The 26,433-nt window shown below is 40.1% G+C and overlaps 1 protein-coding gene across 1 annotated transcript in view; it reads left to right on the top strand.

Moving 5' to 3' along the window:
* The first annotated feature begins 6,032 nt into the window (after positions 1-6,032).
* dok6 (docking protein 6) overlaps positions 6,033-26,433 on the top strand; it is a 477,966-nt gene continuing 457,565 nt past the window's right edge. Inside the window, exon 1 of the mRNA XM_039754349.1 lies at positions 6,033-6,281. Within this exon, the coding sequence (XP_039610283.1) occupies positions 6,216-6,281 (66 nt within the window). The 5' untranslated portion in view covers positions 6,033-6,215. The remainder of the gene's footprint in view (positions 6,282-26,433) is intronic.

A 26,433-nucleotide genomic window follows, 5' to 3' on the forward strand; every position in this document is an offset into this window, starting at 1 on the left:
TTCCCCCAAGATGTTAGATGGCAGCTTCTCTGCCGTGTAGCAGTGCCCCAGATTCCTGCTAGGCACCATGGGACATGTAGTTTAATACCACAGCCCTGCTGGGTATCCTGGGTGCCACCAGGGGATGAACCTGGGGATGAACCACACCCATAGCCCGTAAGTACTACCAAGTCATGGGGATGAAAGAACAGAAGTACTTCTGGGCTGAAGAAAACTCAAGTTCTCCATCTGACCCAGAAGTGCTGGCAAGTCACGTGGATGGAAGAACAGAAACACCTCTGGGTTGAACCATATAAAAAGGACTGCTGAGAACCCAGCAAGCTAATGAGAGTTGGGTGGAGGTGGACAAAGCTTGCTGGGAGGTGTGGAGGAGAAGAGAATTGTTATTGTGTGCTATTTTGATTATATGCCTGTTATTTGTGGCTGTGGCGCTTAGGGGCACTGTTTATAGAAGAGGAAAGGCATTCAAAATCTTCTTGATGCTTTTAACCTGTTCCCTGTGTGTTTGTCTGTTGGTTTTAAGGGGCAACAGTGACCCCTAGCATCCACAAATTTATGGAGGCCACTGTGCTCTTGGAACCTAAAACGCTGCAGGTATTTTTTGTGGCTATACCCAATCTGTGCCTCGACACAATCCTGTCTCTAAGCTCTGCAGGCAGTTACTTTGACCTCATGGCTTGATTTGTGCTCAGCTGTGGGACCTTCTATAGAGAGGTCTGTGCCTTTCCTAATCATTCCAATCCAACTGAATTGACCATTGGTGGACTGCAGACAAGGTGTAGAAACATCATCATAGACATTAATAGAATGGGAGGCACCTGAGTGAGGTGTCAAGTGTCATAGCAAAGGATCTGAATACTTGTGTCAATGAATGTTTCATTTTTAATAAATTTGCAAAAAATTCCAAAATCCAGATTTCACTTTGTCATTCCGAGCTACTGAATGTTGTTTGAGTCTGACTTGTAAACAAAAACAAACTTCATCTTAAATGGTTTAGTGAAATTCAAAGCAAAACAAAAATATATTTTTTTCAATGCATAATAAATCAATTAATTAGTTGATTTACTGATTGATTGATTTTTATTCACACTTTCTTTAAAGACAACAGATGAAGCACTATTAGCCGATCAGAAGCTGGAGGATATTAGATTAGCTTATGCAAGCCTCTGAGGAAAAGCCACCAGAGATGTTACGAACAGCTGGGCAGATTAATCTTCTGAGTGCAGGTGACATACAGTATATGAGTCAGACTTGCCATTTTGGGAACATGACTCCCGTGTTTTATTAAACGATGGGTCCTCTAAGCTGCAATGCTTACAGAATGAGGTCATGACATGAACTCGAATTGTTGACAAAGACCACTGAGAGCTGTCATTTCTGTCTTAGTTTATCCACTTTACCTGTGGTCTGTTCACCCTGTCTAGTAGTTATAGTGTCTAAGTCGATGATTTCCACTTTCTACTGAGAGCAGTCCCTTACATGGATAGCAGGGTTATGCCTACTGTAAGTCTGTGGACTGAAAATTTGCCATTCACAATATCAACTACAGATTTTGAAATAGAAAACTCTCCATCAACACCACTTTTTATGGACTTTTTTGAGGCTGAAGCAGCCACAACTACTCTGCACTGACCTATAGTCATCTTCTTTGATGAGTCCTGCATCTATAATACTGATGACAACACAAGCAGACGAGAACATCAATGCTATACAGGCAGCATTATTGACAAGGCAGACTGCCAGGAAAGCAGGTGCTGTGGTTTGGAGTGCAATCACCTCTGCTTCTTGCCCAGGACATTTTCAACATGGTAGGTTGAAGATACCCTGTCACTTTGCCATTAGCCCCTGCCTAGCACCACTTCAAAAAATACCAGAAGACACATGGCGCTATGTTCTTTTGTGTTCCTTGTGTTTTGTGGGTTCAGCCTCAAGAGACAGGCCCCCTGCTGATATCACAGTTGAAGGACCACCCTCAATCTATATCTTCAGAAGCTGAGAGTAGGTCCTTCAGTTTCTCATTGCCATCTCAAGGATGTTTTGTTTAATGTGAGTATTGACATTTCTGGCTTCTTGAATTATTGCTTTTGTTCTTGGAGTTCACTCTAGTTTTACAAATTTGGACTTACCTTTTAGGCAGATCTGTTTGCTCAATTTTGCTTTGTATTTTTTGTATATGTCAGTACATTCTTATTTTATAAAAGTTTGTTTCTGTGCAGTTTTCCTTTCCTTTGAGTGGCAATTTGATACATTTTTGGACATTTAAAGTCATCTGAACTTTAAAAAACAGAAGATTTTCTGAACACTCAGCAAGGGTTCAGCAGGGAGGGGTCGGGTTTTACTAACAGGCTGGAATTCTATGAGGAAGCAACAAAAGGATACGATCAAAGTGGAGCAGATGATATTATTTATCTTGACTTTAAGAAAGCATTTGATGAGATGCCACATGAGAGGTTGGGCATCAAACTAAAAGAAGCGGCAGTTCAGGGTGTGGTGTGTATATGAGTGCAGAATTGGCTCAGACACAGGAGGCAGAGGGTGATGGTGCAAGGAACCTCATCAGAATTGGGTGATGTTGTCCAAAAGGGTTCAATGTTAGGACCGCTGATATTTTTAATAAACAAATGATTTAGATAGGAATATAAGTAACAAGCTGGTTAAACTTGCAAATGATATCAAGATAGGTGGATTAGCAGATCATTTGGAAAATTAATCATTACAAAAGGACTTGGATTTGTGGCAAATTAAATTTAATGTCAGTAAATGTAAAGAATTACACATAGGGAGTAAAAATGTGAAGTAGGAATACACAATTGGAGGTCTAAAAATCGAGAGTACACCTTATGAGAAGGATTTAGGAGTTATAGTGGACTCTACGGTGTCAAGTGCCAGACAGTGTTCAGAAGCCATTAAGAAGGCTAACAGAATGTCAGGTTATATAGCGCCTTGATGTGTGGAGTACAAGTCACAGGAGGTTCTGCTCAAGCTTTATAATGCACTGGTGAGGCCTCATCTGGAGTACTGTGTGCAGTTTTGGTCTCCAGGCTACAAAAAGGACACAGCAGCACAAGAGAAGGTCCAGAGAAGAGCGACTAGGCTGAGTCCAGGGCTACAGGGGATGAGTTATGAGAAAAGATTAAAAGTGCTGAGCCTATACAGTTTAAACAAAGGAAGATTAATAGGTGACATGATTGAAATGTTTAAAATTATGAAGGGAATCAGTACAGTGGATTGGGACGGTGAATTTAAAATGAGTTCATCAAGAACACGGGGACACAGTTGAAAACTTAAGGGTAAATTTTGCACAAATATTAGGAAGTTTTTTGTTACACAGAGAACCGTAGACACTTGGAATAAGCTACCAAGTAGCGTGGTAGACTGTAAGACTTTAGAGACTTTCAAAAATAAACTTGATGTTTTTTAGAAGAATTGAATGGACAGGACTGGCAATCTTTATTGGGCTGAATGGCCTGTTATCATCTAGATTGTTCTAATGTTCTAAAAGCCTGCTCCCTATTTCTGGGGTCAGATCAGGCCTGAAGCCTGCCTGTGGCATTGACAGGTCAGGCTTCCTTTGGTGAAACTTTTCTGGGTAGTCTTGGGAGAGTACTGGCTTGTTTTATGAGTGTTTCTTGAAACTTTTCACCAATTTGCTGTTTTGTGTGCTTCTCAACTATAACAGAAGGTACTCTATCTTATCTGTCTTTTTCTTTTCAGCTACATACCTGATGAAAGTTATACAGCCAAATTGTTGTGTATTGTACATTCTTTCCTTTTAGTTGTGGAAGTAACCCTTAACCTGTTTTTCCTTTTTCAGATGCATGCTGACACATCCTTGCAATAGCTACACTAGAGGTAGCCCCTATAAGTCAAATGCATAGAAGCAACAGATAAGAGTTTTTAAACCTTGAAATGGCCTTTTACTGGTTCCATATTTTAAGTAAGTGGTAGGTTACTGGCCGTAGTTAGTATGGAGTTGTGCACAACATGACAAAGAAGACATAGAAGAAAGATTTCATGACATAGAAGGAAGATTTAGAGCAGGGTTTGCTTTCCATTGCAAGTCTGTGACTGCTCATTATTTCTATAGCCAAGTCAGAAATTTGTCTTTTTTTTATTAATATCTGGTGTGTATTTGAGGGGTTTGTTATGAACTTATATCATATTTATTTTTTTATTTATTTAGCTTCTCTAAAACTCATGTTTGCAGTGCTGCTTAAAATTGCCTACAACTCCCAGCAGTCCCAGCAGTCCCAGCAGTACCACGCCCTTGGTCAGATACAGGGTGCGCAGGGGTTGCTGGGAAGAAGGGTAATTAAATCGGCTGCTTAAATAGGAGCCGAAAAGACAGAGAGGGGGTTACAATCAACTGTTTGTATTTAATTTTACACATCAAACAGACTGCTGTGAGCATGCTCTGATTACAGCGCGTTGCTGCACCCACCACACAATGAACCACCCGGATTGGGACCCGAGTACAGGCTTGTAACAGGTGACACCTCAGCACCACACTGGAACAGTATGAAGTTTTCTACAGTGGCTTGAAAGCCAATCCTGCCACCAACCCCCAAGTTTCTCTTATAAATTGGAGGACCTGCTTGCAGAGCTGGACGCAGATTAACATATTAGCCAGGACAAAGCAATTGTGGATTACAATTTTGTCTGGATGTATGTGCTGTTCTGCGCCTGCTTGACTGTGTAATTTCATCCTAATTGAATACGTCTTTGTCTGGGAAGTCAAATCTTCATGCTACAACTACAACCTGGTAGGACAAAACATTACTATTCTTTTAGAGTGCTGTTTGGGGGTTTTCATTTCAGACACCATCATCCCCTGCACATGCTGTACTGGATGGTGTTGGACTTTACATTTAGTGTTAATTGCTTAATGAGTAGTGTCTGTTGTTTCGTTCGGTTTCGCGTATGTAAATAATTATCATTGGTGGAAAATCTAGGAAGGCTTTTACATGTGCATTTTTGTTTATTATTGTTTTTTTTTTTCTTTTCATTATTTGATTAATATATACTTTGTTATCTTTTTATTATTTGTCGAGTTTTATCAGTGCCTCTGTGTGTGAGTGTGTGTGCGCTGGGTCAAGTCCGCGTGTGTTCCTGCGGTCATAAACAAATCACCATCTTCAGACGATGTGAATATTTGAGTCTTCGAGGTCCCCTACAAGCTGAAAGTCCCCCTTTGGAACAAATAAAGTAAATCTAGCTATACAGTTTTTAGACCACACTGTTCTCTGTCCTTTTCATGCCTACCCAGATTTTTTCCACCATCAGAAATATGTGCAAATGTGTGCTTGTGCGCATCTTACTTTATCTAATGAATAATACTGCAAGTGTGCCCTGCAATGGACTGCCAACTAATTTAGGGATTGTCCCTTCTCTGAAACCTGATAGGCTTTAGTGATCTGTACCCTTGTATTTTTAAAGTACGGGTGCAGAAAACTGAATGGAAGGATCTATTGTGTGCATATTTATGTCTCCATGCATACATATGTGCATATATTTGAATATACTTTGCATATCATTTGCATACATTACATTTAGCATACAATTGCTTTTAATCTGAGAAAAGGTGCAGTGAAGACGTTAACTACGCAAAGGTTAAGACAGTAATTAGAGCTTATTAGAGCAATCTAATGTTACATCCTGGTGGAATATTTTAGAAAACGTGTCTAGCTTTTTCGCTTTTTTACTCAAGGAAACTTGCACGAGTTTATTGAAAATAAATCATTTATAGCTATTCTTTCCAGCTGCAACAGCAGGGGAAAAATCAATTTCAATTGAATACATTTAGTTAATAAGGATACAGCATTTTAAAAGGCCTCCTAATACAATTGGTATTGATATTGCTGTCAGATAACCTGAATGTATAGCATTTTGGAGAAATCCAACTGTGCCTTTAAGCTCTTACATCAATTAACTGGAACAGTTATGGGAAGCCAATCCCTTTCGTGAGGCTCATTGAATGAAAACAGCCAAACAAGGGCTGCGATTCCACCCCCGTGATGAATAGGGGATGGTGTGATCCAGGAAGCTGAGCTCCGAGTGAATTAAATCAGCTGACTGACTTTATCTCCCTCTATTCAGATGGAATATGCCTTTGGAGCCAGTTCTCCGGCAGCAACACTGAAGCAGGCATTCTGTGCGCCGGAGTGGCTTAGGAAGGAGTCACAGCTAAAAGCAGGAGACTCATTCTGACGGGGAGTATGGCCTCCAACTTTAATGATATAGTGAAACAAGGATATGTGAAAATCCGCAGCAGAAAGCTGGGGGTGAGTAGCACTTGCTGTCAGCTTGCCTTAGAAATGCTTAAGTTGCTGGATTTCATACAATTGAACTGCCCAGTAGGGTTATGCTGTCTGCTGTCTGTGTTGAAGAACAGAGAGGCAACAATAAGAGGACAAAAAAAACTTTTTTTTTTACTTAAAGTAAAAATGATCAGGTTATTTTTATTTATCCTGTATATGCTTTGAATGTTGTTTTATATGATTAACTAATTTTAATTTAAGACTTTTAATTTAAGCTCTGCCTAGTGACAGAATTTGGTGCTAGTGACAAAATCTATAAGCTTGTGAAAAGTCAGCACAAGGATGAAAAATGATAGCCGACCAGTCAGCTGCTGTCACCTGTGTGTCTCAGTTCATGGCTTCTTAGTTCCTTATTCTCTTTGAGATGATTAGCCGCTTGGTGAGAGGATGGAAAAAAAAAGTTTTCCTCTGTAGTCACAATTTCACCCTGAACTGTTTTAGTGCTTGGCATTGAGTGTGCTGTGCAATTACCAACGGGACTCATCGACTTGCTTGGCTGGTGTCGGTGTTTTGTGAGAACTTGACAGTCTGCTGTGTCTTGGCTGAGTCTTGTAATACGGGTGTCAAATAAAAATAAATAAAAGAGAGAAAGAGAGAGGGATATAAAATCTGGATGGTGGATGATGGCAAGATCCTGGTGCACTTCAAGGGATTAACTGTTTTACTTGAAACCTTGGTTAATTCTTTTTATGGTATGATTTCTAGAGGTGCAAAAAAGTGTGAGGAGGATTAATAGGATGGGGAGCGCTCCGGTCGCATAATGAAGGTCTGAATCCATTCATTCTCCTGCAGTACAGTCATAACATAGCCTCACAACCTCAAACCGATTTAAACAAATTCAGTGGGGCCAAAACAAGTCACAGGTGCCAACCCTGCATAGGTTATACATCTCATGAATGCCCACTCACAAAGAATCTAATTAATAAGAGTGACCAAATCGGCTAATCCACATGTCTTTGGAGAGGAAAACCCATACGGACATGTAGAAGATGTAAAACTCCTCAAGAAATTACCTGGTTTGGGATACAGTCCCAGGTCACCACCCAGATACATCATAGCTAAACAACATAGCGTGACATGCTGAATCCAAATTAGGATTATCGGAGGGCAGAGCCTACCTCAGCAACACTGGGTGCAAGGCAGGAGCTAACCCTGCATAGGGCATACGTCTCATGAATGCCCACTTGTAAAAAAATAAAAAAGGGACCCAATCAGCTAATCCACATGTTTTTGGACTTGTGAGAGGTAAACCCATGCAGAAATAGAAGAGGATGTGTGTGGCATTTAAAGCCAGCACCCGTGAGGTAGCAACACAAACCGTTGCATAACAAGCCACCCGTACATCCATCATAACATAACATAACATAACATGCTTAATACAAATTAGGATTGTGGGAGGCCAGAGCGTGTCCCAGCCACACTGGGTAAAACGCAGGAGCTAGGCCTGCATAAGTCTCATAAGTGCCCAGTTGTGAAAAACAATTCACAACTGACCCAACAAAAGTCACCAGATCAGCTAATCCACATGTTTTTGGACTTGTGAAAGGTAAACCCATGCAGACATGGAGATGATGTGAGCCTCTTCAAGAAATGACCTGATGTGGTATTCAAGCCCAGCAACTGTTTGGTAGAACCACAAGCCACCTATACACCATAACATAAGGATGTAACATAAAATAACATGCTTGATCAAAATTAGGATGGTGGGAGTCCAGAACAACAACAACAACAAGAACAACATTTATTTATATAGCACATTTTCATACAAACAGTAGCTCAAAGTGCTTTACATATTAAAGAATAGAAAAATGAAAGACACAATTATAAAACAAAATAAATCAACATTAACATCGAATAAGAGTAAGGTTCAATGGCCAGGGGGGACAGAAAAACAAAAAAACTCCAGACGGCTGGAGAAAAAATAAAATCTGTAGGGATTCCAGACCATGAGACCACGCAGTCCCCTCTGGGCATTCTACCTAACATCAATGAAACAGTCCTTTTTGGATTTAGGATTCTCACGGAAGGGCTTGATGATGATGGTCATGTAGACTTCTGGCTTTTAATCCGTCCATCATTGTTTGAGCATCATGAAGCTTTGAGTAGGTGGTGGTGGCGCAGGCCATCACCATAAAGAAAACGGAAAAAGAAACAGAAAAGAGAATAGGGGTCAGTACGGATTTTAGAGCCACCATGAATAGTTATTTTGAGGAGATTGAACATATAGAGTATCAGGATTAAGTTAAATTACGATTAAAATGAAGTTATAAAAAGGCCATGTTAAAATAATGTGTTTTCAGCAGTGTTTTAAAGTGCTCTACTGTATCAGCCTGGAGAATTCTGGGTGCAAGGTAGGAGCTAGTCCTGCAGAGGGCATATGTCTCATGAATGGCCACTTGTGAATCCATTCACAATGGACCCAGTAAGAGTGACCAAATCAGATAATCCAAATGTCTTTGGATTTGTGACAGTTAAACCAATGCATACCTGGAGAGGACCTGAAACTCCTCAAGAAGTGACCAGGTGTGGCATTCAAACCCAGCAGAGCGAGGCACCTATACACCGTACCATAACATAGCATGCTTAATCCAAATTAGGATTATGGAAGGCCAGAGCCTATCCCAGAAAAACTGGATGCAAGACAGGAGCTTGCTCTGCATAGGTCGTACATTTCATAAATGCCCACTCATGAATACAGTTACAAAGATCCAAATAATTGTGACCAAGTCAGCTAATCCACATATTTTTGGACTTGTGAAAGGTATGGAGATGATGTGAAAGTCCACAAGAAATGAGCTGATGTGGCACTCAAAGCCAGCAGCTGTTAGGCAGCAGCATTAACCACTGCACATGAGCCACTTTTACACCATAACGTAACGACATAACATAAGGCAGCATCGCTAACCAGTGCAGAACGTCACACCCATACACTTTAACATAACATAACATAATATAACATAACATGCTTAATCCAAATTAGGATTGTGGGAGGCCAAAGCCTATCCCAGCAACACTGGGTACAAGGCAGGAGCTAGCCCCCCACACAGGTCATACATTTCGTGATATGCCCACTCATGAAAGAACTCACAAAGGACCTTACATCAGTTACTAAATCAGCTAATCCACAAGTCTTTGGATTTGTGAAAGGTAAACTCAGGCAGAGAGGATATTTAATTCCTCAAGAAATGACCTGGTGTGGGATTCAAACCCATCAGCTGTTAGGCAGCAGCATTAACCATGAGCCACCTATGCACCATAACATAATGACATAACATAAAATAACATGCTTAGTCCAAATTAGGATTGTGGGAGGCCTGACAGGACGTTTGTGTATCACACACAGAATGATGAGTTAGCCTATTCAAGTACCTGGGAATTCAAAACCCACTAAGCCACTCTGGGAACATTCAGACATCATACAGACAATGGCAGAGAGCAGAATGTCCCAGTCACAGATAATTGCACATAGCTAAATTATATGGAAGGATGGGTGAAATTAATAGAAACATAAGAGAAAGCAAAAGAGAAGGAGACATGCAGGCATCAAGCTAGCATTTGCTAAAGTGCTCGGTGCACTTGAAAGTTGAAGAAAGTTAAACAAATTCAAAAGCGATGAAACTGATGAAAATGTAATAATAACCAGCTGAAATACACCAAAGTAGTCAGTAAAATAAATTCCATCTTTTCTTCAAAAAATTCATGGAGCCTCTGTGTGCTGAATACTCTAAGACAAGAACCGCAGTACCTTACAAGTTCATATTGATCGTAAATGCTGCTGCTGTTTTGGTGAATGGGTGATGAGTCGCCCTAATGATTTATCACAACATTGTAAGATTATTCTTTCAAGACCATATCTCTTTGTGTTCACCAGGATTCCTTTGTACTGTCTGACCCTCGACTTGGGGAAAGGTGCCCTGCTGCTCAGTGATTCAGTCAGCCAAACAGGCACATTTTGATTTACTATGGTTTTTGAAGGTTTCATGGCTATAGATACAGTAGATGTTAAGTTGTTAATGTCTAAAGACATTCTGTTATTCATCTATCCACTCATTTTTGAGTCTTTTCATTGAGTTTAGAGTCTTTAGGAACTACAACTAATCCCATCGGCTTTAGATCTACCCTCAGGACAGGAGAGGTGCCAACCATTCACAGGGCACACTCTTTGGCATGTCCACACTAACTCATACGTTTAAGTCACACATGTCCTGACCAATGAGAACATTCCAAGCAAGTCCTTCATCAGTCTTATTTAACTTTTTATGAGCAGGTTTATTTTTTAGATATGTATTATTTTTCTCCATGTTTAATGGTGGGTTTGGGTTCTTCTTCTTCTTCTTCTTCTTTTGGCTGCTCCAGTTAGGGATTGCCACAGCGGATCATCTTCTTTTATATCTTTTTGTCCTCTGCACCTTGTTCTGTTACACCCATCACCTGCATGTCCTCTTTTACCACATGCATAGACCTTCTCTTAGGCCTTCCTCTTTTCCTCTTGCCTGGCAGCTCTATCCTTAACATCCTTCTCCCAATATACCCAGCATCTCTCCTCTGCACATGTCCAAACCAACACAATCTCACATCTCTGACTTTGTCTCCAAATCATCCAGCCAGAGCTGACCCTCTAATGTCCTCATTTCTAATCCTGTCTATCCTCATCACACCCAATGCAAATCTTAACATCTTTAACTCTGTCACCTCCAGCTCTGTCTCCTGCTTTCTGGTCAGTGCCATCATCTCCAGCCCATATAACATAGCTGGTCTCACTACCGTCCTATAGACCTTCCCTTTCACTCTTGCTAATACCCATCACAAATCACTCCTGACACTCTTCTCCACCCATTCCACCCTACCTGCACTCTCTTTTTCACCTCTCTTCCACAATCCCCATTACTCTGTATTGTTGACCCCAAGTATTTAAACTCATCCACCTTCGCCAACTCTACTCCCCTCATCCTCACCACTCCACTGACCTCCCTCTCATTTACACACATGTATTCTGTCTTGTTCCTGCTGACCTTCATTCCTCTCCTCTCCAGAGCATACTGTATCTCCACCTCTCCAGGGTCTCCTCAACCTGCTCCGTACTCTCACTACAGATCAAAATATCATCGACAAACATTATAGACTCCTGTCTAATCTCGTCTGTCAGCCTGTCCATCACCATTGCAAATAAGAAAGGGCTCAAAGCCGATCCTGATGTAATCCCACCTCCACTCTGAATCCATCTGTCACTCCTACTGCAGACCTCACCACTGTCACACTTCCCTCGTACATATCCTGTACAACTCTTACGTACTTCTCTGCCACTCCCGACTTCCTCATACAATACCACAGCTCCTCTCGAGGCACCCTGTCATATGCTTTCTCCAAGTCCACAAAGACGCAATGCAACTCCTTCTGGCTTTCTCTATACTTCTCCATCAACACCCTCAGAGCAAACATCGTATCTGTTGTTTTTAAAACTGGAGAACCCAAAACTAACATTTAGACTAGAAATCTTTATTTGCTATTAAATTAACGTACAGCAAAATTCGATATGACATCTCCCATAAAATCAGTAATATATCAAAAGAAAAGAACTCAAATTTCATTTTATATTCAGCATGTTTTTCTTGCAGTGATGTTTAAATCATGTCTTATTGCAATGCAATTATTGTATTTGTGGCTGTTTTGTAGAAATTTTCTTAGCAGCTGCCATGCTGTTGCTATCCAGTGTGCAGCATGTGACATTATTCACACCAGTGTTTCCCAGCAGATTGTTACTAGGCCATAGAATAGTTTTGATGGTCTGCAAAAACTAGTGAACAATTTCAGTTTTGTTCTATTTGGACACTCCAGGGGTGATCTCGGCTCACCTGTTGAATTATTTTATATCTGAATGTGTAAAGCTCCAAGGAGGAATCTGCTCTCCTATCTAATTTTAGTAAACCCGGATGCTTGAAAATCCAAGGGAAATGCTACCCTGGGCTCCGATCGTAATCGTAATAAATCTGGACTCGTGAATTCAATTTCTTATCTAATACTAGTCAACTGGATGCTCGAAACTTGAAGGAGGTCGGCCTTTCCTGGCCTCGGATCAAATGTTAACAAATTTAGATACTCGAAACTCTCAGGAGGAACCCCAGCCGATTTAATGTTAATACATCTGGCAGTAGAATCTCTGATCTATGAAGAAATAGGGAGTACCTGCACTTAATGTATTTCCAGATTTTCAAACTACAGATCTTGCTGTAAGTGATTTTGGGTTGCAAATTCCTGATAAAGATTTTAATGCTGTGAAAGTCTTGGTTTTATTTTTTTTGCAGTAACAATGAATGTGGTTGATCTTCTGGTTAAAAACCTGACTTGTGCTTCATCTTCTCATCCCTTCTTTTACTAACTGCTTCTTGATTTGCCTGGGCACTGCATTATGGATTTTGGGGTTGGCACAGAATTCAGTAAGTTAAACTAAATTTGAATTAATGATATCAAGCTAAATCCAAACCAAAAGCTAAACTTAAATGTATTTGTTACAGGAGCATGAGTCTGTCATGAAGTGCTCGTGTTATTTTTATAAAGTTCGGACGTTGCTCAATGCATGAGGCCATCTTTTTCGGCTTGACTCTGATAACATCATACAGTATGTCATGCTGTACCTAAAATCAGCACGTACAGTAACATCCTGGCTGTATCCAGAAAAGACAGCCATACAAGCCAGTGTAGTGTGGTGGTTAAGGCTTTGTACTTCAATCCCTGACGTTGTGGGTTCAGATCCGGCCACTGACACCATTGTATGACCACAAGAAAGTCATCTGCCTGTGCTCCTACTGGAAAACCAAAAAAGAAATATAACCAATTGTATCATAAATGTTGTAAGTCACCTTGGATAAAGGCGTCAGCCAAATAAGTAAATGAAAATGTACAAAAAGATGCCGAGATGATATCCCCAAAACAATGAGAAAATATATTACAAAATGAAAATGAAGAACGAGTAATGCATTCCTGACAGCCAGTTAACCTGCCCCGCAATTATTAGTTTTTACATTGTAAATAATATAATGGTGGTGTTTATCAATACCATTTTCATTGCTGTTTTTTAATTTTAAAAATGATTTATATTGGAAAGAAAGAAAAAAGATAGATAGATAAATAGATAGATAAATAGATAGATAGATAGATAGATAGATAGATAGATAGATAGATAGAATGTAAAAGACACTATATACTAGAAAGATAGATGGATAAGGCACTATATAATATTGTCAGAAACTCAACAAATTAGCAGCCACCTGTATATCATTTTCCTGGCTGCAAAATAGCGAAGAGTTGTTATTTATGTTTGAGTCCAGAACAGAACTGACTTGATACGAACAAAATGGCGGTTTTAAAAACAGGTACAGGAAGTGACTTCATCAAAGGGACCGGAAACGGAAGTGATGTGAATTGAGGCGGGAGCAGAAGTGACATCATCAAAGTGGCTGGAACCTGAAGTGATGTCATCAGGGTCGGAAACCGGACGTGACGTCATCAGGGCCAGGTGGGATTTCCCATAACTGGTCTGTAGAGAAGTGAGAAAAAGAGTCCGTGCACTCCTCCACCTCCTGGTCTGGCTCGGAATTACTCTCATCCAAGCGCTTTAGCTGCCTGCCATGCCCACGTGTGTGACAATAGATTGATAGTACTTTATCTCAGGTGACAAATGTATCTTTTTACAAAAGCTCAATAAATATTATAAGACACAACAAAAAATCCCCTCAGACACAGACCATAATTACTAATAAAAAGGAAAACCTCTAACTAGGCTAGCGATAAGAGAGCAGTCACAGTGAGGCACTATAAAGGCATAGGGTGATAGGTATTTGTTGGACAAAAAAGGGTTTATTCTTTTTGGTTTCTCTGTTATTTGCTATTAATACCTTATTAAATGCCTTTCTGGCTTTTTTTAGTCCAGGACAGGGGTAGGCAATGTCAGCCCTGGAGAGTTGCAGTATCTGCAGGTTTTTGTTCCAACTCAGTTTCTTAATGAGAAGTTAATTATTACTGATGACGCACTTATTGCTTAAGTAAAATTTTAATGCTTCATTGTAGTGGTCTTGCTTGTTAAGTTTCCCCACCCTTAATTGCTTATTTCAATCTTAAAAAGCTGCATTCATTGTTTTAATGGCTCCTTATTAGCAAAAAGGTGTAAATGACAAAGCAACTCGATTGTCATTGCATGTTTCTATTTACATCTGTGCGTGTTCATCAATGCACTGTTTGATTTAATAAAAACTTAAAATGATCCGTTTTAGGCTTCAAATCGTTTGGATGATATCCTTGGAAAGGAAAAAATCTACGATATAAGAAAATTACATTGCACACTAACAAGCCCTAGAATTAAATAAGGTCCAAGACTGCCTGTGCTTTTTGACTTTTTGTTAAGTTCTGTCCACATCTTATCTTCTGATCGGTCTCGCAAAACCCGCTTCTGTTATTTAAAGGTAGAATAGACAAGAAAAAGCCACAATAAATGATCCATTTCCACGGTCTTTACACTCACCTAAATTGTACAGTATGAATGAAACTACACTTATAATCTGTAAATTACTTTGGATTGCAGGGCCTGACTGCATTGGCACAACTCTGTTTATAAACGTGTGGCACACTAACAGAAACCCCCCATTATACTGTAATGTCATGTTAAGGGAACGTTCACACACAGAATCCTTCATCTTTACAACTGGAGCATAAGGAGCGCTTAGTGATAATGAACAGCTAATATGTAAGACAACCTGTTAAGAATCTGATGTTGTGTTTGAATTGATAAATTATGCAGACATCTTTATCATAAATTTATTTTAAATTACAAAAGTCTGCCAATTTGTACAGTTTTTCTGCATGTGGTTTTCTAGTTGTGCATAAAGTTGCTCACGTTATTTGGAAACTGCTTTGGATTAGGAAGCTTTGCAGCGCTGGATTTAAATATTGGAGTGGCACTTTCAGAGCCTGGCATCTCTTGGCTAGAGTTTGGGGTGATGTGGCGTGGGCAGTTATGATGTTCAAATACAATAATTAAGAATTGAATGGCGAATTACGGTGGTAATTATCAGTTTCATATTGCTGTGATTTATGACTCTGCTATTGATTCATGACAATGTGTCTGTTTTTTGCAATATTTGCAACTGTCGACAATTCTTCTGCATACATTTTATTTCTATCTATGAATAAAAATCTGATATTTGCAAGTTGCTTTGGATTAAGGGGGCCTTACAGCTCTGTCAGCTCCTTTATTGTGGAGCTGAGCTTTGGAGATAATCCATTACAAGCAGTCTTTGTTTGAAAAAAATCCTATGATGGCTTTTCAGAATTGCAGTTTGTAATTAATAATGAATACTTTGCATGGGTTTTATATTATGTTTTTCAATATTGCAATTTGTAATTAAATAATAACAATAATAATAATAATAATAATAATAAGAAGAAGAAGAAGAAGAAGAAGAAGTTTTTGTTTTAAAAATCCTGTGATGGCTTTTCAGAATTTCAGTTTGTAATTAATAGTGAACACATTGCATGGCTTGTATATTATGCTTTTCAAAATTGCTATTTGTAATTAAATAATAATAATAATAATAATAATAATAATAATAATAATAATAATAATAAGCTGTCATTGTTTGAAAAAATCCTATGATGGCTTTTCAGAATTGCAGTTTGTAATTAATAATGGATACTTTGCATGGTTTGTATATTATGCTTTTCAATATTGCAATTTGTAATTAAATAATAACAATAATAATAATAATAATAATCATAATCATAATAATAATTATAATCAGTCATTGTTTCAAAATTGCAATGTGTAATTCAGTAATAACAATAATAATAATAATAATAATAAGAAGAAGAAGAAGAAGAAGAAGTCATTGTTTTTAAAAAACCTATGATGGCTTTTCAGATTTGCAGTTTGTAATTAATAATGAATACTTTGCATGGTTTGTATATTATGCTTTTCAAAAATGCAATTTGTAATTAAATAATAACAATAATAATCATAATAAAAATTATAAGCAGTCATTGTTTCAAAATTGCAATGTGTAATTCAATAATAATAATAATAATAATAATAATAATTATAAGCAGTAATTGTTTTTAAAAATCCTATGATGGCTTTTCAGAATTTCAGTTTGTAATTAATAATGAACACATTTCATGGCTTGTATATTATGCTTTTCAAAATTGCTATTTGTAATTCAATAATAACTACTTTCATGACTTGTACATCATACTTTGCGATTTTCTAGAGTTGTGCTACATTTTCCAGGTTGGGTTTGAAACATGCCGGACACGGTTTCTAAGCCTGACGTGTTATGTCTGTAATGGATTTGTGAAAATATAGCCATGTCTGGGGATGGTGTGATAAATTACATTAATGTGTATGACAGTTTATGATAATTTTCTCTATTGTGATTGATAATTGAATAATCAATCAATAGGGTGGTATTTATAAATTTAAATGTGTCACATTTATTGATACATTTGCCAATATTTGTCCATTTTTGGCACACTACTTCTTTATGTATTTTTCAAGCTGTGCCTGAGAGTGCATTATTATAGTTATTTGTAAGTCGTTTTGGATCAGTAGCTCTCAGGATTAGCACAAGGTGTCTGTCCATTAGGTGAAGTTGCACGAACGTGGAGGCAGCCCGTGGCACAGGAGGTTATATTTAGATGAGGTTTTTCTTGTATAGCCTCAATGGGCTTTAACAGGCCCTGTTTTTTGACAAGCCTCAACTCTCCCCAAAAAAAAAAATTGTAGGAAAAAAATGGAAAAAATCTTGTGAAGGGAAATTTAGAGAAACCCCCTCCCAGCTAGGTTGGGAGTGCAATGGTTGCCACATAACAGGTAAATACAACACACAAAACACAGAGCATGATGGCCAATCAATCATGACCACGTTAGAAATACAATACAGCAGTACAAACAACTTTGTTCTTACACAGCATGTCCCACCAAGCGCAGGCACAGAGGAGGAGGAAGAGGCAGAGGTTGGGGGCAGACGCAGATTACACCCACCACATGATGAACCACCCAGATTGGAACCCGAGTGCAGCGGGTGACACCTCAGCACCACACTGGAACACTGTGAAGTTTTTTTTATGGTGTCTGGAGTGCCAATCCAGCAGCCACGATGACTCTCTAGGTAAAGTGGAAGAGCAGGTGATGCGACCCCTCAGTAAATACAGAACTAACATACACCACTTTCCACTTCCCACCGTGAGACACTTTGATAAATATGGGCACAGGTCTACAAAAATCTCAAAGAGATCAGTAAGCCTATCCAGCAGTGAATCATGAACTCCAGCATACAGACTGAAGTTAAGGGGAGAGCCCCAGAAAGCAAAAAGGACCCACTGACTTGAATAGTTAAAGTTAAACACATTTTAAAAGTACCTGCAGTGTCTTTTGCCTTCATTTTAATTAACTTGATTCAGACCCCTGAGTTGTTTCTTTATACTTAATTAGCAGCCAAACAATAATGAGACAGAAAACAAGCCACCACGTGACCAGCTCACCACATTATCTCTATTGTGGAGCTTAGCCCGGACACAGACAGGCGGACACGTTCATGTCACCCACAACACGTTTATTAGACATACTATACAGTGCCACACAATCCCAAAGTTCCCAAAGTCCTGGCCACAATACAATGCCTTGTCTCTTGGAGTGGAGTGTAGAGTGCTTGGTGCACGCTATTATTATAAAATAATATTGGACTTTTATCTGGTGTCTGACATCTGGTCTGAGGGTTATATATATATTGTAAAAGAGACAACAACAAGCAGCATAAAGGTTTGGGGTTTTCCGGCCCCTTATATTGTACACAATCCACAATTCAGAAACTCAAAAAATCAGATCAAAAGTATAAACAAACAGTTCATACGCGCGACGCCATTCTAGGCGTCGGCGGCCATTTTATAGGGGAGGAGCCGGAAGTGGAGGAATGCTGGGAAGGAACCGTGAGGGGGGATGGGACTGATGACATCAGGAAAGATGGCGGAGGAATGGCGGAAGTAGATGTACTGCGAGAAGGCTTACGATGGCGGAGCGTCTTTTTTCCTGGAAGAAATAATAGGAGGAAGGTTAGTACCCCGCCACTCCCTGCCAGCGAATGTCTTCCGAAGTGGTTTAAGGTCTGTCCACGGTCTCCTAATCGCGCGTGTGTGACAATATATATATATATATATATATATATATATATATATATATATACTAGGGGGTTTTGGTTTTCCGTATACACGTGTAAGATTTTTTTTTCTTTGAATTGTTGCTACTTCATTAGTTTCACTTTTATTTCAGAACCTCTGTAAAAAAAATATTTGGAATCTTTTGTGTCCCAATATGCTGAATCTTTAAATGAGGTCTGTGAGACTTGTGTTTAATGACTTTGTACCATAATTCAGGATAGGTTTCTCTCTTTGGAATTTCAGCACAGACAAAACGATCGACATCAGCAGCCATTAAAAATTTTTTTTGCAAAGTAACCAAGTAACCAATAAATGCATGTGAGTTAAACCTCGGTTTTGAAATTCTTTGACTTAAACTAATTTCCTTTTGTCTGCATCAATGCGATCTTTGCTGTCTTTTTTTTGATACTGTAGTGAATGACGTAATAAAGTGTCACAAAAGTTCTACTTGAACAATCGCCGACTTCGTAACCCCAAACACAACTTTCTAGCACCCTCTCCAACCCCTCCTCCCCTGGGTCTCGCACCCCCTTACCGCATCAATCAGTACCCCGCTATCAGTCTTGTGTGCTGTACTCAGCCCTCCCTTGATCGGACCTAACAGTCACTTAAAACAAAAAAAGGCAGCTTGGCTGGGACTTTCGAATGTTACTGCTGTCGTATTCTGTACCTCTCTCTGCATGTGTATCGCGCCTTGGGTCTCTTTTCTCCGCGCTGCTCCTTCTTCTTTGCTGAGAGCACAGGGTCTGTGTGTGCCACGTGACTTTACATGACTGAATGTTTTGCTGGCTGTCCAAGCTCTTATTTGATAAGAAGGACGTGTCTTGCAAGAATCTTATGTTCCACATCCCCGCGAGACTTTCCTGGGACAATCTCTTGGCACCAAGTCTCATGTTTACGGTCCCCGCGAGATGCTACCTGGCCAGTCTTTTTTGTCTCGCGGGTCTTTAAGATGTCTTTGGAGAACTTCCGAGAAGATCACGTATAGTTGCATTGCTTTTACATTCCAGGATTTTTTTTTTATATATAGAGAGATATATAAAATCCAGCATCTGTCTGTCTGTCTGTCTGCTTTTCATGAGAGAACTACTTAATGAATTTAGATCAGGTTTTTTTCTGTAATTTGCTTGAATATTCCGGTTGATTTTGCAACTTCTCTCATCGCTCTATGTATCATAGTTTGCTTGCGATACTAATTTATTTGTGCGCTCTCAAGAGAGATGCACTGGGCTGAATGAAGAGGAGCGGGGCCCTCCTCACTCACGCGCCAGCCTTGGAGCGTACATTACATATCCTTAGCAAGCGAATGAGAGAACTACTTAACGGACAAAGATCTGTTTTTTTTTTCTATAATTTACTTGAACATTCCTGATGATTTTGTGATCTCTCTCATCACGTTAAGTATCATTGTTCGCTTGCAAGAGCAATATATTCAGGCTAATCCAAGACAGAGGCTGTGGGCCGAGGGCAGGGGGAAGCATGACGTCAGCAGTATGGAGCCAGACGGGACCCTCCTCACTCACTCATCAGCCTACTTGTTGCCATGTTTTGGAGCGTACCTTCCTCCACTTAGCTAGTGATACCTGTTTGTTTACTGATTTTTAAAGTTTGTCCTATTTCACTACTACACGGATGGAGCCCGCGGGGGACGGCTAGTCTGAAATTAAAGAAAGGTGAAGGTCTCAGTAAAGTTGATCTCTCAGGTCACCAAAACATGTTGATGGTTTTCTTAGAAAAAAACAGAAAATTAACAATTTTGGAAATGTCTGCTGTGGTAGAATGAGAGCAGCAACAAGCCATGGAATTAAATAACGGTTTTAATTAACAGCAAGAATCGGCTTCTCATTAAGAAAGGGATTGGAGTGAAATTGGTTGAAGTTTGTAGCCCTAATTTAGCTGGTTATCTGTTGGCTCGTTTCACATCTCATTTCTGTTTGGCTGCCATTTAATGAAGAAAAGAATCAATTCAGAGGACTGAATCCTTAAAAGCAGGACTATTAAAATAAAGGGAAAAAACGTTCATTAGCAGTGAAACCTGGACACTAATAAAGAAGACGGTTAGAATGAAAACCAGCTTCCACTGCAGCCCTCCAGGCCTGGAGTTTGAGACCCCTGATGTAAGGAGATCCAACAGAACCATTTCAAGTAAACGGTGATTCACAAACTCGAAAGCGCCAGTGGACATCAAGGTAAAGTCTGTTTAGGACTGAAGCCAGGAAGTGCGTCTTTACTCAAAGAGTTGTGGGAATCAGGGACAAACTACCAATAAGGAGGTGACATAATTGAAGTGTTTAAAATCTTTAAAATCATGAAGGGAATTAGTCCAATGGATTGAGACGGTGACTTTAAAATTAGTTCATCAAGAACAAGGGGGCACAGCTGGTGACTTGTGAAGGGGAAATTTTACACAAACATTAGGAAGTTTTTCCTTAAACAGAGAACCATAGGTAAGAGGTAAGCAAATGAGCCTGATGGACTGAATGGTCTCCTGTCATTTGTAAAGTTTCTTAGGATTACAGATGGAGACAATGTGCCATATCCAGTTGGTGTTACCATATCATTACTTGGCCAATGAGGGACTTACTGAGCTTGTACTGAGAGCCATGATGACCCATTTTGGGCCACTAGGGGAACTTTGCTAAGATGCCCTTTGTAGTAGCCCACCACATTGGGCCAGTATGCTATTTAATTGGGTGTTCCAAAGCCCACATTGGCCATGGTCTGCCCACAAGGGGGTACTGTGTTCATGTTTGCTGGATAGGTCGAATGGCAATGCTAAATTGGACTATGTGTGTGTTTGGTGTGTGAGTGTGTGTGTGGTCGTCCAGCCAGGGTTTGTTCCTGCCTTGCACCCTATGCATGGTGGGATAGGCTCCAGCACACCAAAACCCCCAGCAATGGCCCTACTCAAGATTAAGTAGGATAGAAAATGACATGACACTAATAATAAGTGTATATTTCAATACGAGGAGTCTCCAACAATAACAAACATAAGGCTTTGAAACAAACTCGAGGGCACCAGTGGACATCAAGGTGAAGTCTGTTTGGGTCTGAAGCCAGGAAGCACGTCTTTACTCAAAGAGTTGTGGGAATCAGGAACAAACTACCGATAAGGAGATGACGTAATTGAAGTGTTTAAAATCATGAAGGGAATTAGTCCATTGGATTGAGACTGTGACTTTAAAATGAGCTCATCAAGAACACAGGGACACAGTTGGAAACTTGTGAAGAGTAAATTTACACAGAAAACCACAGGTAAGCGACCAAGTAGTATAGTAGACAGTAGGACTTTAGGGACATTCAAAACTTGACTCAATGCTTTTTTAGAAGGAATAAGTAGCTAGGCCTGGTGAGCTTTGTTGGGCTAAATGGCCCGTTCTCATTGAGATTGTTCTGATGTTCTAATAAATGGAGTTGAAGCAGAAAGTCTTGGCAACCTTTAAGAGTTTTTTGGATGAGCTATTGGGACAGCTTAGGTAGGAGGTAAGCAAATGAGCCTGATGGACTGAACGGTCTCCTCTTGTTTGTAAAGTTTCTTAGGATTACAGATAGGGACAATGTGCCATATTGGGAGAGCCTGTGTGGTATTTAACTGGGTGTTCCGAAGCCCACATTGGCCATTTTCTGCCCAGAAGGGGGCACTGTGTTCATGTTTGCTGGGTAGGTGAAATGACAATGCTAAATTGGACTAAGTGTGTGTTTGGTGTGTGAGTGTGTGTGTTTGCCCAGCCGGGCTTTGTTCCTGCCTTGCACCCTATGCATGCTGGATAGGCTCCAGCACACCAAAACCCCCAGGAATGACCCTACTCGAGATTAAGCAGGATAGAAAGAGACATGACGCTAATAATAAGTGTATATTTCATTAAGAGGAGTGTCCAACAATAAGAGGCATCAGAAAACATAAGGGTTTGGAGCGAACTTGAGGGCACCAGTGGACATCAAGGTGAAGTCTGTTTAGGTCTGAAGCCAGGAAGCACATCTTTACTCAAAGAGTTGTGGGAATCAGGAACAAACTACCGATAAGGAGGTGACATGATTAAAGTGTTTAAAATTATGAAGGGAATTAGCCCAGTGGATTGAGACGGTGACTTTAAAATGAGTTCATCAAGAACACGGGGACACAGTTGGTGACTTGTTAAGGGGAAATTTCACACAAACATCAGGAAGTTTTTCCTTACACAGACAACCATAGGTAGGTGATCAAGTATTGTGGTAGACAGTAGGACTTTAGGGACACTCAAAATTCGACTTGATGTTATTTTAGAAGAATTAAGTGGCTAGGCCTGATGAGATTTGTTGGGCTGAATGGCCTGTTCTCATCGAGATTGTTCTGATGTTCTAATAAATGGAGTTGAAGCAGAAAGCCTTGGAAACCTTTAAGAGTTTTTTGGATGAGATATTGGGACAGCTTAGGTAGGAAGCAAGCAAATGAGCCCGATGGACTGAACGGTCTTCTCTCGTTTGTAAAGTTTCTTAAGATTACAGACTGGGACAATGTGCCATATTGGTGGGAGGGTGGACTGGCTGTCCTGTTGGTGTTACCAAACCATCACTTGGCTAATGAGGGACTTACTGAGCTTGTACTGAGAGCCATGACAGTTGGAAACTTGCTAAGGGTAAATTTCACACAAATATTAGGAAGTTTTTCCTTACACAGAGAACCATAGATATGTGATCAAGTATTGTGGTAGACAGCAGGACTTTAGGGACCTTCAAAATTCAACTTGATGTTATTTTAGAAGAATTAAGTGGCTAGGGATGATGAGATTTGTTGGGCTGAATGGCCTGTTCTTATCGAGATTGTTCTGATGTTCTAATAAATGGAGTTGAAGCAGAAAGCCTTGGAAACCTTTAATAGTTTTTTGGATGAGATATTGAGACAGCTTAGGTAGGAGGCAAGCAAATGAGCCCGATGGACTGAATGGTCCCCTCTCATTTGTAAAGTTTCTTAGGATTACAGATGGGGACAATGTGCCATATTGGTGGGAGTGCCAGTGTGGTATTTAACTGGGTCTTCCAAAGCCCACATTGCCCATGGTCTGCCCACAAGGTGGCACTGTGGGTATGTTTGCTGGGTAGGTGAAATGACAACGATAAAGTGGACTAAGTGTGTGTTTGGTGTGTGAGTGTGTGTGTGTGTGTGTGTTCCCCCCGCCAGGGTTTGTTCTTGCCTTGCACCCTATGCATGTTGGGATAGGCTCCAGCACACCAAAACCCCCTGCAATGACCTTACTCGAGATTAAGTGGGATAGAAAATGACATGACATTAAAAATAAGTGTATATGTCATTATGAGGAATGTCTTCATCTTCTCGATGCCAACAATAAGAGGCATCAGAAAACATAAAGCTTTGAAATGGAAATGATAAACTGGCGCCCTGTCCAAATTACTCAAACTTCAGCTTGTAAAATGTGGCGGATAAGAGGGCTCAGCACAAACGCTGCAAGTGTAAATTTAATGACATGTAACATGTGACAACAATCCTGCCATTTCTTCTACCGGAACGAATACCCAAGATGGGACACTCTGGGGGTAATTTCACGCAGGAAGATAACCGGGTGCCCTAAGTACCGTACGTTGCGTAGCTGTGTGTGGCAAGAGAAAAAAAAAAGTCATTTTTAAACCCCTTCTTCAGCGAGAGCTCTATTTATAAGACTCCAAGGTAAGAGTTTGCACTGCACTGCTGTTTGCCTCGGGCAAATGGGAGGAGAAACGCTCAGCAAGGAACAGACAGACAAGATGTGACCTTTTCCAGATAGCTGGTGTTGCGCTTATTCTGTTTATTCAGTGGAACATTTTAAAGTCCGTATAAAATGGAAATGCACAGTTTAAATGTGTCAGCATTAAAGAGGGAGACAATCTAAAGAAATCAAATGAGAGCCCCTCTCCCCACTGGCCTTACAGCGTATAACTGAGAGATTTAAACTAACCTTGGGCTTCACTGGGCCATGTTAACCTTGACATAGTAAATCAGCGCATTGGGAAATGTGCTGCCTGCTAACACTGACCAATTATACGATCAAAAACTTTTTGGCCTCACATATAAAATAAACACAAGTTTTATTTTTCAACATTAACATCATGAATACTGTGATGCATGACACGTACTGTCCTGAGATAGGGTAAGGTTCCTTATCTTGATGGGAGGCCAGGCCTTCAATGGCACAAGAAACAGGAGACATGAAGTTGATCCCAGTGCAGCAGTGGGTACATGCCAGTGCAGTGGAAAGTCATGGGCGAGACAACCTGCCACAATGTCATGCTTCCCCAACACACTAGGTGGCAGCCTCCCTTGGTGGCGCTAACTGTACGGACACCCACAAGGCATTCTGGGAACTGTAGTCCTGAAGGGCAGCCTTGTCGGTTTCTGAGGTGTGTTGCCAGGGGTGCTGTAGGGATCCTTTATTCTGACTTTGTGTGACTTCCAATCGACCCAGAAATATGTGCATTGAGTTATGCCCTTGTACTCAAAGTACTCCTGGGTCCTCATAAAAGAAGCCGCTCTACCTCATCTCGGCAAGTTGGAGTCGGGGGACAGAAGGGCAATGCTCACCTGGAGGAGTGGAAGGAGAGAGGAAAAGAGAAGGAGAATTGCATTGTGGTTGTCTTTATTAAAGAAGCCTTTTATGTAAAGTATTTGTAAAAATAACTCTTTTTATTGGATAGAGACTTTTTTGAGATTTGGGGTACTGCAACACCCCCTACTAATCACAATGCTAAGACACATGTAATATTGACTTTGTTTTTCTATGTTATTGTCTTTTCTGTAAATAGAGAATTCAGAAAGTATTCAGACCCCTTCACTTTCTGCACACTTTATTGTGATGCAGAGTTCACTTTAAATGGATAAATTTGCCATTATTGTCCATCAAACCGTGCTCAATAACTCATAAGGACAAAGTTAACGCATGCTTTCAGAAAGGTAGAAATGCAAATGTTTTTAAAAACTGAAATCTCTCATTCATAGAAGTATTCAGAGCCTTCATTCAGTACTTTGTGGAAGTCCCTTTGGCAGCAATTCCAGCTTTAAGTGTTCTTGGTTTTAGTCTCTTTGAGCTTTGCACATCTCCATTTGAGCAGTTAATTGCATTCTACCTGGCAGATCCTCTCAGCTCCAGTAGCCGAGCTCCATCCTGTTCAAGCCTCTCCACAGCTGTTCTGTGAGGATTAAGTCTGGGTTTCGGATAGGACGCTTGTCCCAAAGCCACTCCAGTGTTGTCTTGACTGTATGCTTTGGGACACTGCTGTGCTGCAAGGTGAGCCATAGCCCCAGTTTTAGGCTGTGTGAACTCTGCAGCAGGTTTTCTACAAAGTCGTTTGTAGTGCTGTATTGTATTTAAAAGGTGGCCATGATAGATTAGCTATCGTGCTCTGTGAAGAGGCTTACATGTGTTCTGTTTTGTGTATTGTATTTAACCCTTATCTGACATAAGGGTTATGTCTCTCTGAATAGCCCTTCACTAGAAGTCTTCCATTTTATTTCCTTTTTTGGGAGTTTTTTTTTCGTTGTCTTCTAAGAGAGTCAAAGATCTATCTATCTATCTATCTATCTATCTATCTATCTATCTATCTATCTATCTATCTATCTATCTATCTATCTATCTATCTATCTATCTATCTATCTATCTATCTATCTATCTATCTATCTATCTATCATATAGTGTATTCATACTTCCCCCAATCCTGACCAGTCTCCCTAGCCCTGGTGTGACAGACACCCCTATAGCATCACTGTGCTTTTCCATAAGGATGTTATTAGGCCTGGTCTTCGTCACACCTAGCTGATGATGGTCGTCCCAAAGAGTTAAATTTTTGCCTTTGCAGACTAGAGAATCTTTTCCTTCATGCTCTCAGAGTCACTCTACCATAAACACCTAATCAATGGAAAGCTGCTGAGTTGGTCATCCTACCAACA

This window comes from Polypterus senegalus, chromosome 5, assembly GCF_016835505.1.
Source record: "Polypterus senegalus isolate Bchr_013 chromosome 5, ASM1683550v1, whole genome shotgun sequence".
In the NCBI taxonomy this organism is placed as follows: Eukaryota; Metazoa; Chordata; class Cladistia; order Polypteriformes; family Polypteridae; genus Polypterus; species Polypterus senegalus.